Raw genomic sequence first — 12,701 nt, 5'->3', positions numbered from 1 at the left:
CTCAGAACATCCTGACATCTTGGTGGTGAGTTTTTCACATGAAAGCACCATTCACACTTTCTTTAAAAGTTCAAAATACAAGGTCTTTATTGTTTAAATAGATACATAATAATGTCTTCTTATGCTTTGGTTGGTTTCCTGCTAGAGCTGCTTCCTGTTCAATGCGTTCTGTTTGTTTTAAAATGTATTTTCATTATTTCTAAGCATATAAGCCTTCAACTAGCTGAAAGGAAGACACAAACACAGAACGCTCCTATTAGACACCGGTGACCCTAGAGGTCACGTTCTTAAACTCACTGTATTAGCAAGCTGCGGTTTTCTCGGCAGGAGCTGTTGTCATGCCCTAATGTGGGTGACCGAGGCCATGAATGTGAGACAATAGCCATACGACCAGACGCCCAATCAGAGATAATGATGCTGCTCAAACAGGAAGGTTCACGTGGGAACCAGTTTACTTAGTATTGTGGGAAAAGTACACGAAGTCACAAACACACTCTAGACTAAGACAGAACTGAAGGAAAAGCTGATAGACACACTGTTCAGAGTGAAGGTAGTGTGTGTAGCACTGCTAGTATTTGGTCAGGGGAGAGTTAGAATGTTTACACAAGTAATAGACGATATATTGGCTTGGCCGGTAAAATAATCATCTGATATTTGACAATTTAGAGATTATAGTCACTGCCTGATAACTGTGTCCCCATTGTGCCATTTTCAAATTCTAGTGACAGCCTTGACAATGGTCATTTTCTGTTTTCAAATGTTTTTGAGTGAATTTGATTAATACTGTGTAAAAGAAAGTTTCAGATTTTACTATTATGAATTGTTATTTCTTGTATTATCATTAACATTACATATTTAACCTTCTGAGACCCCTGCATGACTGCTGTGTGCAGTTTCCATTCCCCTTTTTGATTTTAACTAGTAGCCCCTAAGAAACATGCAAAAAATAAATAAAAATATTAATAATAAACATTTTTTTAGACCAAATAGTTTTCCTAAATATGTATGTCAACATATGTGGACAGTGAGACTAAGTTGTGAAATTTAAAATAATACCAATGTATAGAAAGTCAGATTTTTTTTTTTTATCAAGTTGTTTATTGTGTTTCCAGGAGTATTGGTTAATGGTCAGTATCATCCAATCACTGCCAACCATGTTAAAATAAAATGATACATTATAAATTCTGAATCTATGTACTGATTACCATTGTCTCATGTCTGCCAAACATGTTGAGTGGTCCAAACATCATCTGCAGCCTGAAACTGAACTTTTGGTCGGATTTTAGGATTGAATGCACTTAGCTGCATATAGAGCTATATGATGCTCCTTTGCTCCCTATTTAGTGAATGACTTTACCTCCAGTGTGCTGTCTGTCTGCACTGGTCTCAGAACAGTTTCATATGCACCTTATTTTCATCTAAACTCCATATAAAGCTTCTGAAAGCAACATTTTCCAGTTTTTGGATGCATCCATTGATTCCCAATGTGATAATGCACAGTGAATATGGGATATTTTATCTGAAACTGAGCATACAGTCCACGAATGTGGTCATTGTGTTTAACGGCATGGCGTTTCGTGATAAATCGCTAAAATTTAAAAAATGGCACATCGGATGAAACTAGAGACTTTAATCTTTTGACTCAAACAAGATGTAGTTTTGTTGGCATTTCAACCAAACACACACTCCTCTGCAATCGCCGCCATGTTGTTTTGTCACATGACTCTGCACGTTGAAAGTTCAACCCTTTACTGATAGCACAGAGTCTCCTGAACTGAGATTAGTTGGTTTAAATGAAATGAAAATATGCGTTGCGTATAGCGAAGCCAAAATATAACGTCCACGCATGTGGACGCGGGGTCGCACGAGGTTAACCCTCTATATATTGGTATCTGGATCAACCAATGAAACACCCATATCATTCGACCCATTTACACACTGAATACCTTAGAAATGCAAAAACACAAGGCCCACAGAAAGTTATTCTCACAGAAATGAATTTAATTTGAACTGAATTTAAATGGAATGTAAATATAATAATATAATTGGCCTAATGTTGATTTTGACAAAAAAAAATATTTCTGTGGTTACAGTAAGGCATTTAAGTGAATAGGGACAGTCCATAAATGCAAAAATACTCACTGTTTCAAAGGTTTAGCCACAATATGTAAACATTATACATGGTAACATGATTTGTAAACTTATATGCAATATTACAACTTTAATGCTATGGCATTGAAACCCTGTAATACCGGAAATGTAAGCGCGGCGTAGTTCTAGCGGGAAGACTAGCAGCTGTACATCATCGCACCATTAGCTAGGCAACTCCTAGCCAATCACATGTAAGCCATTGCTTTATAAGTCTGCTCACATTCTATCGCATTGCTGTTCCAGTTGTGCTAACACAGCAACCTCCACCACCCCACCACCACAAGTCGAGTCCCGTCCTGCACAGGGGTAGGCTCCTCGCCCCAGCCTCCTATATCCGGCAGGATATGACGGTTCCGAGAGCAACTTCTTCGGACCGCCAGACGGGGCTTACGCCAACGAGAGACATTACATTTCTGTTTTATATTCATCAAATAAATGTCATCTTGAATTTCACTCAAGTCTGCAAGTCTTCCTGATAGAACTGGATATAACTTTATACACATACTGGAAGGTTAAAATCATGTTAACACATATAACGTCTACATGTTGTGGCTATACTTTTGTAACAGTGAGTATTTTAACGTTAATGGACTGGCCCCATTCACTTCCGTTGCAAGTGCCTGACTTTATCTGCTTTTTTTAATAAAGGAGGGACGAGTCCAAATTATTTTTGTGGTAATCAGCATTATGCACATAAATGTGGTTAATTGAGCTCCACTTGTATTAAACCCTGAACATTCCTTTAAATTTGAATTGAACTGAGCTGAATTGAATCACAAGTTTGAGAATCTGGTTGTAATCCCCTATTCCCTGTATTGTAGTCAGCTATTCACTAAATTCAAAGTTCAAAAACACACTGTAGACATGTAGAAAATCTTTTAAACCTCTACCTCATACAAGATGGAAATGTTGTTTGAAGACATGATCTGAAATGATCTTATACTGTGTACTGGCACAACATGACCTGAATTTTATGCTCTGGGTTTTTATCTCCCAGCAGTTTTAAATGACTGTTTTAAAGCGTGGCCCTCAGAGAAATGTTTTGGCTATGGAGGAGTCGAGCAGATTTTATGATTATTTTTCTAGTCTGTTCTGGGTCGACTCGGCCAGCCGTTGAATTATTATCGAAGCGCTGTGGATGAAACGGCAGCTTTTGAAGGGAACTCACAGCAGACCGCTAAACTACACCGATAGAGTTACTGGGATGTATTTTAGCCATCAGAATTGTGATATTACAAGGAGTCATTTTACATCTCAGCCCACAAGAACCCACATAATATGTCCAAAATCACCACGCACGATCATGAATTATACCAAGAGCGTGCATCACTGACTTTGTTGGAGTTGGAGCCATGGTTGGAGCCATGGCCTAGCGGTTGCACTCTAACACTTAGTGATAATCAGAAGCGCTATTTCGGAAATTTCTAAAGGAATGATTATTTATTTTTCTCTTAACAGAATCTTATGGCTAAGGCGTTGTATGACAACGTCCCGGAATCCCCAGAAGAGCTGGCATTCCGGAAGGGTGACATCCTAACCGTCATCGAGCAGAATACGGGTGGCCTGGAAGGATGGTGGCTCTGCTCGCTCCACGGTCGCCAGGGTATTGCCCCCGGCAATCGCCTCAAACTGCTTATCGGACCCATGTTTGATGGACAGACTTCTGCCTCCTCCTCCCCTCCACAAGGTCACGGCCTTCAGCAGAGACCGCTCACCCCTCAAGGTGTGTACCAAGTGCCCCCTTCCCACCAGAGCCCTCAAGGACAGGGCATCTACCAGATCCCCCCTTCAAACAACGTGTATCAGGTGCCACAGAGAAGCGCACTAGCTGTGGATGGAACTCCTTGCAAGGTAGGAACCTTAAGGAAAAAGTATACTTTGTTTTTTTGTGCAAGTGTATCTCATGCACAATGCGTTTGATGCAGATTTCGTCATCAGCACATTATGCATTCTTTGCTCATTGTTAGCGCATGTGCCTGATGTTGACTATGCTAAAGCAGTCGAAGTGTGAAAAGAGTATACTTTGAAAGGTTGAGCCCTCGACCGTGCTCAAGACGGAATTGCATGTGGAAAAACTAAGTATACACTAGCCTTTAAACGTAACTGTAAATAGAAAGTGACATTCACCTCTTGCTTTGTAATTACGGTTACATTGGCATTTGTGGTAAAAGTATAGCATATGTTGACATGGTCTGACATGTGTCTATTGGTGTAGTGTGCTTTCAAATTCATATGAATGAGTCTTTGCACTTACAAAAATGTACTGTGGACTGTGGAGTTATTAGTTGGTAATACTGTAGTATTTGATATACTGGTACAGTGGGGTCTAAAATCTGAGACCACTATAAAAATGCTTCTATTTTGCATTCTTTTCTAATTAAATATATATATATAAAATCATTACAATTATGGGGTGGGTAAAAAAAATAAATAGGATTAATCTCCGTTCGAATGATCCCAAAACACAAAAAAATAAATAAATAATAGAATTTTAAAATGTACGCATTTCAGTTTCATTACAAAATTCCATCAAATTTAATTAAGTAATCTTTAATAAAAAAAGAAAAAGGTAAGTAAACTTTCAAATATATTTATATAAAATATCATATAAATATATAAAATGTAGATTTATGCATACATTTTTTTTTAGGTTTGATTAATTTAATTTGGTAATTTTTTTTACAATACAATTTGATGGAATTTTGTTATGAAAGTGAAATGCATAAATCTTAAAAATAGGCTAATATATATATATATATTATTATTATTTTTTATTTACTTATTTTTATTTTTTTTGTATATCGATTCTTAAAATCACAAGATCTTCTTTTACTCTATGCCAGGGGTTTTCATTACATTGATCACGATTGTCCAATGAAATTACAAATTTCTGAATACTTTTTTGAATGCTTGATACCGCTGTTAAAAAGCACTATTTCCTACAGTTGTTTCACTGTTCTTAACTAGTGTTTACTTGTCTTGAATAATTACTTGATAACTTGAAAAAGCAATGTTTATTCAATTTATTTACTATTTTGCTGTGGTATCTAAATGAAATTAAATCTTTATATGTATTCAAAATGGATAATATAACTGAAATGTACCAAAATGAATCCCATCAATAGAGAGCGTGTGAATCGGAATCATACTGGGAAATCTGTATCAATACTCAGTCGTAAGAAATTATATTATTAACTTAACAAGTTGAGTAAAAGTTTGAATGGAAAAATGTACATAAATATCCCGTTTAGCTTTAATGACAGCATGTACTTAAACTGGCATGGACTCCACAAGTTTGTGCAAAACCTGATGATCATGTTATCCAGCATGATTTGAGAATGTTCCGTAGAGCATCTTGTGTTCTTCAATGGAAGTAAGGAAATCTAAGCTTTTGTATAGAGGAGTTAATTTGATCAATGTCACAAATTCGATTACATTTGATTATTGACCTAGAATTAGTGCAGAATCTTAAATATTTAAATCAGATAAATGTCCAGATTAAAAGTGTCTTTGTTTCTGGCTAGAAGCACTTTAAGTACACTTTAAGTTTAGCTGTTTTATAACGTCCTGACGATGCATTGGACTGCACTGACACTCGCTGAACAGGAAAGCTGCAGAGTGATGGAAAAATAAATAGAGATCAGGCTACCGAACATGCTGATATAGCCAATACTGCAGCTAAATGGAGCAAGTGCGTGTATGTTTAACAGAGAGGAAGGGGATTTTGTGTGTCATTATTAATAACTGTTTCACCTCATTTTCTTGCAACAGTTGTAGATGCTAATTTTACCAAAGTTGTTTATAAAGGGGCTTCTGAATATCTCACCCACATATACAAATACATCACATCCAAAGTGGTGCTTAATCTGGACCCACTTAAAGAGACAGTGTAGTGCTGCTCAATTTGGCAAAAAAAATAAAATATTGCGATTTGACAATAGAAACAGACGGATCAATGTTTTGATAGCGATACAGAGTGATGGTGTTTACACTTTTCTGTAAAATCTGAGATCTTGTCTGTGTTTGTTCATTTTGAGTTAGAGAATCTGCTTTAGACAGTAAAGGAATATTTCGGGCTCAAAAATTAAGTTCAATCCACAGCATTTGTGGCATAATGTTGATTACCACAAAAAATGATTTCAACTCGTCCCTACTTTTGTATAAAAAAGCAAAGATTGAGGTTGCACGTACAATGGAATGTGAATGCGGCCATTTTTGGAGGGTTTAAAGGGATAAATGTGAAGCTTATAATTTTACAGTGATGAGCCAAAACATTATGACCACCTGCCTAATAAGCTGTTGGTCCTCCGTGTGCTGCCAAAACAGCACCGACCCGCCGAGGCATGGACTCTACAAGACCCCTGAAGGTGTCCTGTGCTATCTGGCACCAAGACATTAGCAGCAGATCCTTCGAGATCTGTATGTTGCGAGGTGGATCTGCCGTTGATCAGACTTGTTGGTTCATCACATCCCACAGATGCTTAATCGGATTGAGATCTGGGGAATTTGGAGGACAGGGCAACACCTTGAACTCTTCATCATGGTCCTCAAACCATTCCCAGTCAATGTGTGCAGTGTGGCAGGGTGCATTATCCTGCTGAAAAAGGCCACTGCCATCAGGGTATACCATTGCCATGAAGGGGTGTACCTGGTCTGCAACAATGTTTAGGTAGGTGGCACGTGTCAGACTGACGTCCACATGAATGGCTGGACCCAAGATTTCCCAGCAGAACATTGCCCAGAGCATCACACTCCCTCCACCGGCTTGCCGTCTTCCCACAGTGCATCCTGGTGCCATCACTTCCCCAGGTAAACGGCCGTCCACGTGACTCATCGGACCAGGCAAATTTCTTTCACTGCTCCAAAGTCTAGTTCCAATGCTCGAGTGCTCATTGTAGGCACTTTCAGCAGTAGACAGGGGTCATCATGGTCACTGTGACCGGTCTGCGGCTACGCAGCCCCAGATGCAGCAGGGTGAGATGCACTGTGTGTTGTGACACATTCCTCCCGTAACATCACTAAAATTTTTGGTGACTTGTGCCACAGTAGACCTTCTGTCTACACAAAAATGCTTAGTAAGTAATTTTATCACACTAAAATCATGTTAACACACATATTGTTAACGTCTTGTGGCTATACTTTTGAAACAGTGAGTATTTTAACGTTTCCGGCTTGGCCCCATTCACTTCCATTGTAAGTGTCTCACTGTAAACCTTTATTTTCCTTCTTTCTTTTTTTTTTTTTTTTTTTTTTTTTAAAGAAAAGCAGGGACAAAACAACCAGCAATACATTTTTGTAATAATCAGCATTATGCTACAAATGCTGTAGATTAAGCTTAACTTGTACCAAACATGGAATATTCCTTTAAGAATTTAAGAGTAACTAGGTTTGGAGTTCGGGAGTGTTGATGGTCAAGTTTACAGTCTGTCCACCCCAAATGATCTTGATCACTCTTAAAAAGCAGCTTTGCATTGAAATCAGGGTTTTGTTGGCTTATCCTTTGGCTAAGTGAGGTTTGTATTGCTGTTTTGTTAGTTGGCATACAGAATAATGGCACTCCCTTGTTGTTTTGCACTGAGGTTGGCATAACAGTTGGCCAGCACTTCTAAGCATGATGTAAGGGGGTGTGCCACACAGTGTTTAGTTGAATTTTAATCTGATATTGGTGAATCTGAAGTGTGTTACAAAGGTGTGGTATAGCGGAAAGTGCAACAAAAATAGCAGTTTCCTCTTTCCTGTTCTGTGCAATCATAACAATCCCCTTCTATGAGCTGTTGCTAATGAAAATAATGATAAAGTAAGATCATCATAGCTGGGAGTTCAGCATGTTAAAGCACCACCTTCTGAAAATGTAAATACCATATTCTAATTCTAGAATTTAAAGTTGATTTTTGATTCCAGAAAGTGTCTAGTTGTGTTGTTGTACAGTTAAACTAAGACCCAAAGCTTTTGTATGATTGTTTAGTGCTGGCACGCTGCTGTATTTGGGCACATAATGACACACTGTAAGGGTTGGTTTGCTAAAGGCTCTGTTGAGTAGGGCGGTTCTGTCCCTGCATGACCCGCAGGGTACAGTGATCTAAAGCTGCCCACAGATGCCCTATTCATGCCAGCCAGAGCCTGGCCCAAGGAAGAGCTGTCTCAAAGATTTACACAGCCACACAGTGTCCTTCACAGAGCTGGTCCTTATGGGTAGAGATGAGATCTTTGTCCCATCAGTGCCTAGAGTTTGTTTGACATCAGATATTGATGCTGTTTGTGACGTAAAACACTATTCTAATGGATAATATAGGATTGATAGCATCTTTTTGCGGCGGTGTGATGGTTAAGACTTTATATCCAAATTTCAACTTTAAATAGAAAGAAAGAAATTAGAAAGAGTCATTTAAAAGGAAGAAAATTGAAAAAATGAAAATTCTGTCATCATTTACTCACCCTTATGTTGTTCCAAAATTTTCCTTTCTTCCCTGGAACATAAAATGTTATATTTTGTATAATATTTCCTGAAAGTACAGCAAACAACAACAGAATTTTCAGTCTTTAAGTCACATATGCATCTGATTTCTTCCACTTTCTGATCTACTTTTTTCTTTTTTTAGGTGTTTTTAGGATTACGTTTTCTTCATGAGTCACATTATAAATCATAATGTTGTGTCTGTTATCACTACGGACCAAGATTTGTTCTCCTTACGTCTTGTCTGAGATGGCTAAGCCAGACATTTTTTGTTTGCACATCTCTGTCTCCAGGAGATATCCCAAAGATCTGTTGGAAGCATAGGCTGATCACAAGCCACCACACCCTTCTAAGGAAATCTGTAGTAGCTGCAAAATAAATAAAACATTAGTTCTGTGACTCAGACGTTTGCTAGTTTATTAGCAAATAGATTTGTTTTCCTTGTTTCCTTAATATCTGTCATTAATTCAAGATTCTGTGTTTGCTGTCTCAACTTTATAAGGTGTTGGGCAGGTTAATAAAATAAATCTTGATATTTTTCAACCTTTTGACGATATTCAATATATCTTGGTATTTATGTATTTGCTTTGAAATGGCTTAAAAGGGTGATTTTTTTTTTTCTTCCCAATCAGATAAACCATAATTATGACCAAACTGCCAATGCTGGTGAATAGATTTAAATAGTTTAAAGGTGAAGTGTGTAATTTCTCCAGATGTGATCATAAAAATAACTAGATAGGTAAAGTTTGTCAAGGCAAAGCTTGATGTTGGCTTTAAGCAGATTGAACGAGGTTTCCAGGTTCAATACTCAGCTTCAGCTCAATCGACAGCATTTGTGGCATAATGTTGATAAGCACAAATAATAAATTATATATCACCTTGCTCTAGTCATATGCATAGATGTGTGTAAAGTTGTTTAGACTGTTCTCAGTTTAAATGTATCACTAGCCCATGTGATCTGACCCAGAAAAGATGTCACGACCCATTTAGCATTGGACACATGGCTGTTTTCTCTCCTGCAGAGTTAACAGGAAATGCTTAGCAGAGAGTTAACATATCCTTGTTGCCACTCGACCCTGTTGGCAAAATTCACTCCCTTGTTTACCTCCTGCATCACCCTTATATTATTAATCAAAGGCAAACTGTTGAAATCAGGGTCATTGCATAATTGATGCATTTAATTTAAATAATCACCCTTACCCTAACATCTCAATGCAGGTCTATAAATCACAAGGTTTCAATGCTTCCATCATGTGATGTTAAATTAATTATGGTTTCCTTGCATTAGGTTAATGCTCCTAAATTAGCAGGGAGTCTTTGTGCTTTTCAGTTTTAAGGCGGGATGTGGGAGATCCCCAGGGGTTTGACATTTAATTGCCTGCGCTGATGATCTCGACTTATTAATAGGACGGTGCTTTTTCTGTCGCTGGTGGAATAGAACCGATTTAAAGGCACAAGAGAGACACAGCAGATCAAGATGGAAGATTCCAGAAGCTTCAATAATCTAACACATATTTTTGTTGCCAGTAAGAGCAATGAATATGTTTACCATTAATATAATATACTCAATATACTGTAGTTTTTGTCAAGCTACCATGTGCCGAAAGAGTTTGCAAATGGGTCAGAGTGGCTGTTAGCAGAAACGTTGTGAACAAAGACACCTTTCTGGTTCCATTAAAGGTAATTCCAAAGGAACTCCCTGCAGAAACAAATAAAATAAAAATAGCTATGTCATAAATGAATAACCACTTGCTTGATCTAAACAAAATAGGTGTCATTTTAAAGCTTGGAATCTGGATTTTACAATGCATATCGCTGATCCTGCCAATTCTTAAATAATGCTGACAAATTTGCTCTTTAATTTGCTGACAAATTAGAACTGCTTCGTTCTCTTTATTTGCAAATTTGGTATAACAGCAATTATATTCAGAGTTGGTAAAAATGTAAAAAAGATGAGATAGCCATGTATTACTGTATACAGTATATAGTTGGAAAGGACTCAATTAGTAAAATGCTATGAGCACATTTGTTTTACTCAGAGGCCAAACTGCAGTGAGGATTAGTGTATGAAATTCCCATTGACATATATATATATATATATATATATATATATATATATATATATATATATATATATATATATATATATATAATAAAAAGGAGTGTACTTCCTGAAACATACATATAACATAGACAATGACATATTGTAACTTACAGCAGACTATCCCAATTCAAACAAGCCCAAACACAACATAATAGGATGAGCAGATCTTGAAATATTACTCAAAGATTGGAAATAGAAAGACAATGCACAAAATGGCGCTCAACACACGTTGTGTGTGTGTGTGTGTGGTGTGTGTGTGTGTGTGTGTGTACGCACATGTCTGAGGACTTTGTGCTTTGTGCATATGTGCTCATCTAAAGGATTGGGATGCTCCTGAACACTTAAAATTTCTGTATTTTGTAATCTAATCCATTCTTTTCCAATAGCCGGTCAATTTAGACTGGTAACACCACAGGTGTAAAAAAGTGAAATAAAATCAATAAAATTTAATGAAAATTATATATATACACTTGCGGCCAAAAGTTTGGAATAATGTACAGATTTTGCTGTTTCGGAAGGAAATTGGTACTTTATTTCACCAAAGTGGCATTCAACTGATCACAAAGTATAGTCAGGACATTACTGATGTAAAAAACAGCACCATCAGTATTTGAAAAAAGTAATTTTTGATCAAATCTAGACAGGCCCCATTTCCAGCAGCCATCACTCCCAACACCTTATCCTTGAGTAATCATGCTAAATTGCAAATTTGGTACCAGAAACTCACTTGCCATTATATCAAACACAGTTGAAAGCTATTTGGTTCATTAAATGAAGCTTAACATTGTCTTTGTGGGGGCTTGGGTAGCTCAGCGAGTATTGACACTGACTACCACCACTGGAGTCGCAAGTTCGAATACAGGGTGTGGTGAGTGACTCCAGCCAAGTCTCCTAAGCAACCAAATTGGCCTGGTTGCTAGGGAGGGTAGAGTCACATGTGGTAACCTCCTCGTGGTCGCTATAATGTGTGGTTCTTGCTCTCTGTGGGGTGCGTGGTGAGTTGTACGTGGATGCTGCGGAGAATAGCGTGAGCCTCCACACATGCTAGGTCTCCGCGGTAACACGCTCAACGAGCCACGTGACAAGATGCACGGATTGACGGTCTCATACGCGGAGGCAACTGAGATTCGTCCTCCACCACCCGGATTGGGGTGAGTCACTACGCCACCACGAGAATTGGGCATTCCAAATTGGGGAGAACCCCCCCCCCCCCCCCCCCCAAAAAAAAGAGTTGCCACAGTATGCAATAGACTGGCATGTCTTAAGGTCAATATTAGGTCAAAAATGGCAAAAAAGTTTTCTCAGACTCAGAAACTTGTGTTTGAGCACGAGGTTAAGACATCATCCATCAATAATGAATTATTCAAAACACTGTCTGTCATTTTGATAGATAGGCCTACAAGCAAGAATCTCCGCTTAAACCATTTTCACGTGGTATATCTTCACTATCTCTTGGTCTATGCGTGCACGCGAAAGAGAGAAGAGGAGAGCGCTCGCAGCCGTGTGAGACTGAGAAAACGGCGCTTTGAATGCAAAACTAACTAACGTGCCTCTTTAAAAGTACGTGGTATATGATGCAAGATGCATCAGGGAGTTTTTTTTCTGATTGTAGGTTGCAATAATAAGTTCATAACTTCGGGTTTAAGATCAGCTGTCACTCGCACCGGTGCAGCCAAATAATTGTCCGAATTCACATACGGTAATTTTCACTCGCAAATGTTGGAGCTCTACAAATTCCATGCCACACCGGCACACCTGCCATGGTACACCAGTGTGCCATGGCACACCGTTTGAGAACCACTGATCTAGACTGTAAGGTGCGTGAGAAGTGCCCAACAAGACAGCCACATCTATGGCAAGTGCTACAGGAAGTGTGGGGTGAAATGTCACCTGAGTATCTGGACAAACTGACAGCTAGAATGCCAAGAATCTGCAAAGCTGTCATTGCTGCACGTGGAGGATTTTTTGATGAGAACTCTTTGAAGTAGTTTA

The 12,701-nt window shown here is 38.3% G+C and overlaps 1 protein-coding gene across 2 annotated transcripts in view; it reads left to right on the top strand.

The window, feature by feature from the left end:
- The window catches only part of LOC127425540 (enhancer of filamentation 1-like), a 53,264-nt gene that overhangs the window by 26,318 nt on the left and 14,245 nt on the right, over positions 1-12,701 (top strand). For both annotated transcript variants that reach the window (XM_051671648.1, XM_051671647.1), the window contains exon 2: positions 3,610-4,002. In XM_051671648.1, coding sequence (XP_051527608.1) covers positions 3,616-4,002 — 387 coding nt within the window. In that variant the 5' untranslated portion in view covers positions 3,610-3,615. The remainder of the gene's footprint in view (positions 1-3,609; positions 4,003-12,701) is intronic.

The sequence above is a fragment of the Myxocyprinus asiaticus genome, chromosome 34, assembly GCF_019703515.2.
Source record: "Myxocyprinus asiaticus isolate MX2 ecotype Aquarium Trade chromosome 34, UBuf_Myxa_2, whole genome shotgun sequence".
Taxonomy (NCBI): domain Eukaryota; kingdom Metazoa; phylum Chordata; class Actinopteri; order Cypriniformes; family Catostomidae; genus Myxocyprinus; species Myxocyprinus asiaticus.
The sequence above is the reverse complement of the archived record's forward strand: the minus strand, read 5'-3'. Positions and strand labels throughout refer to the sequence as shown.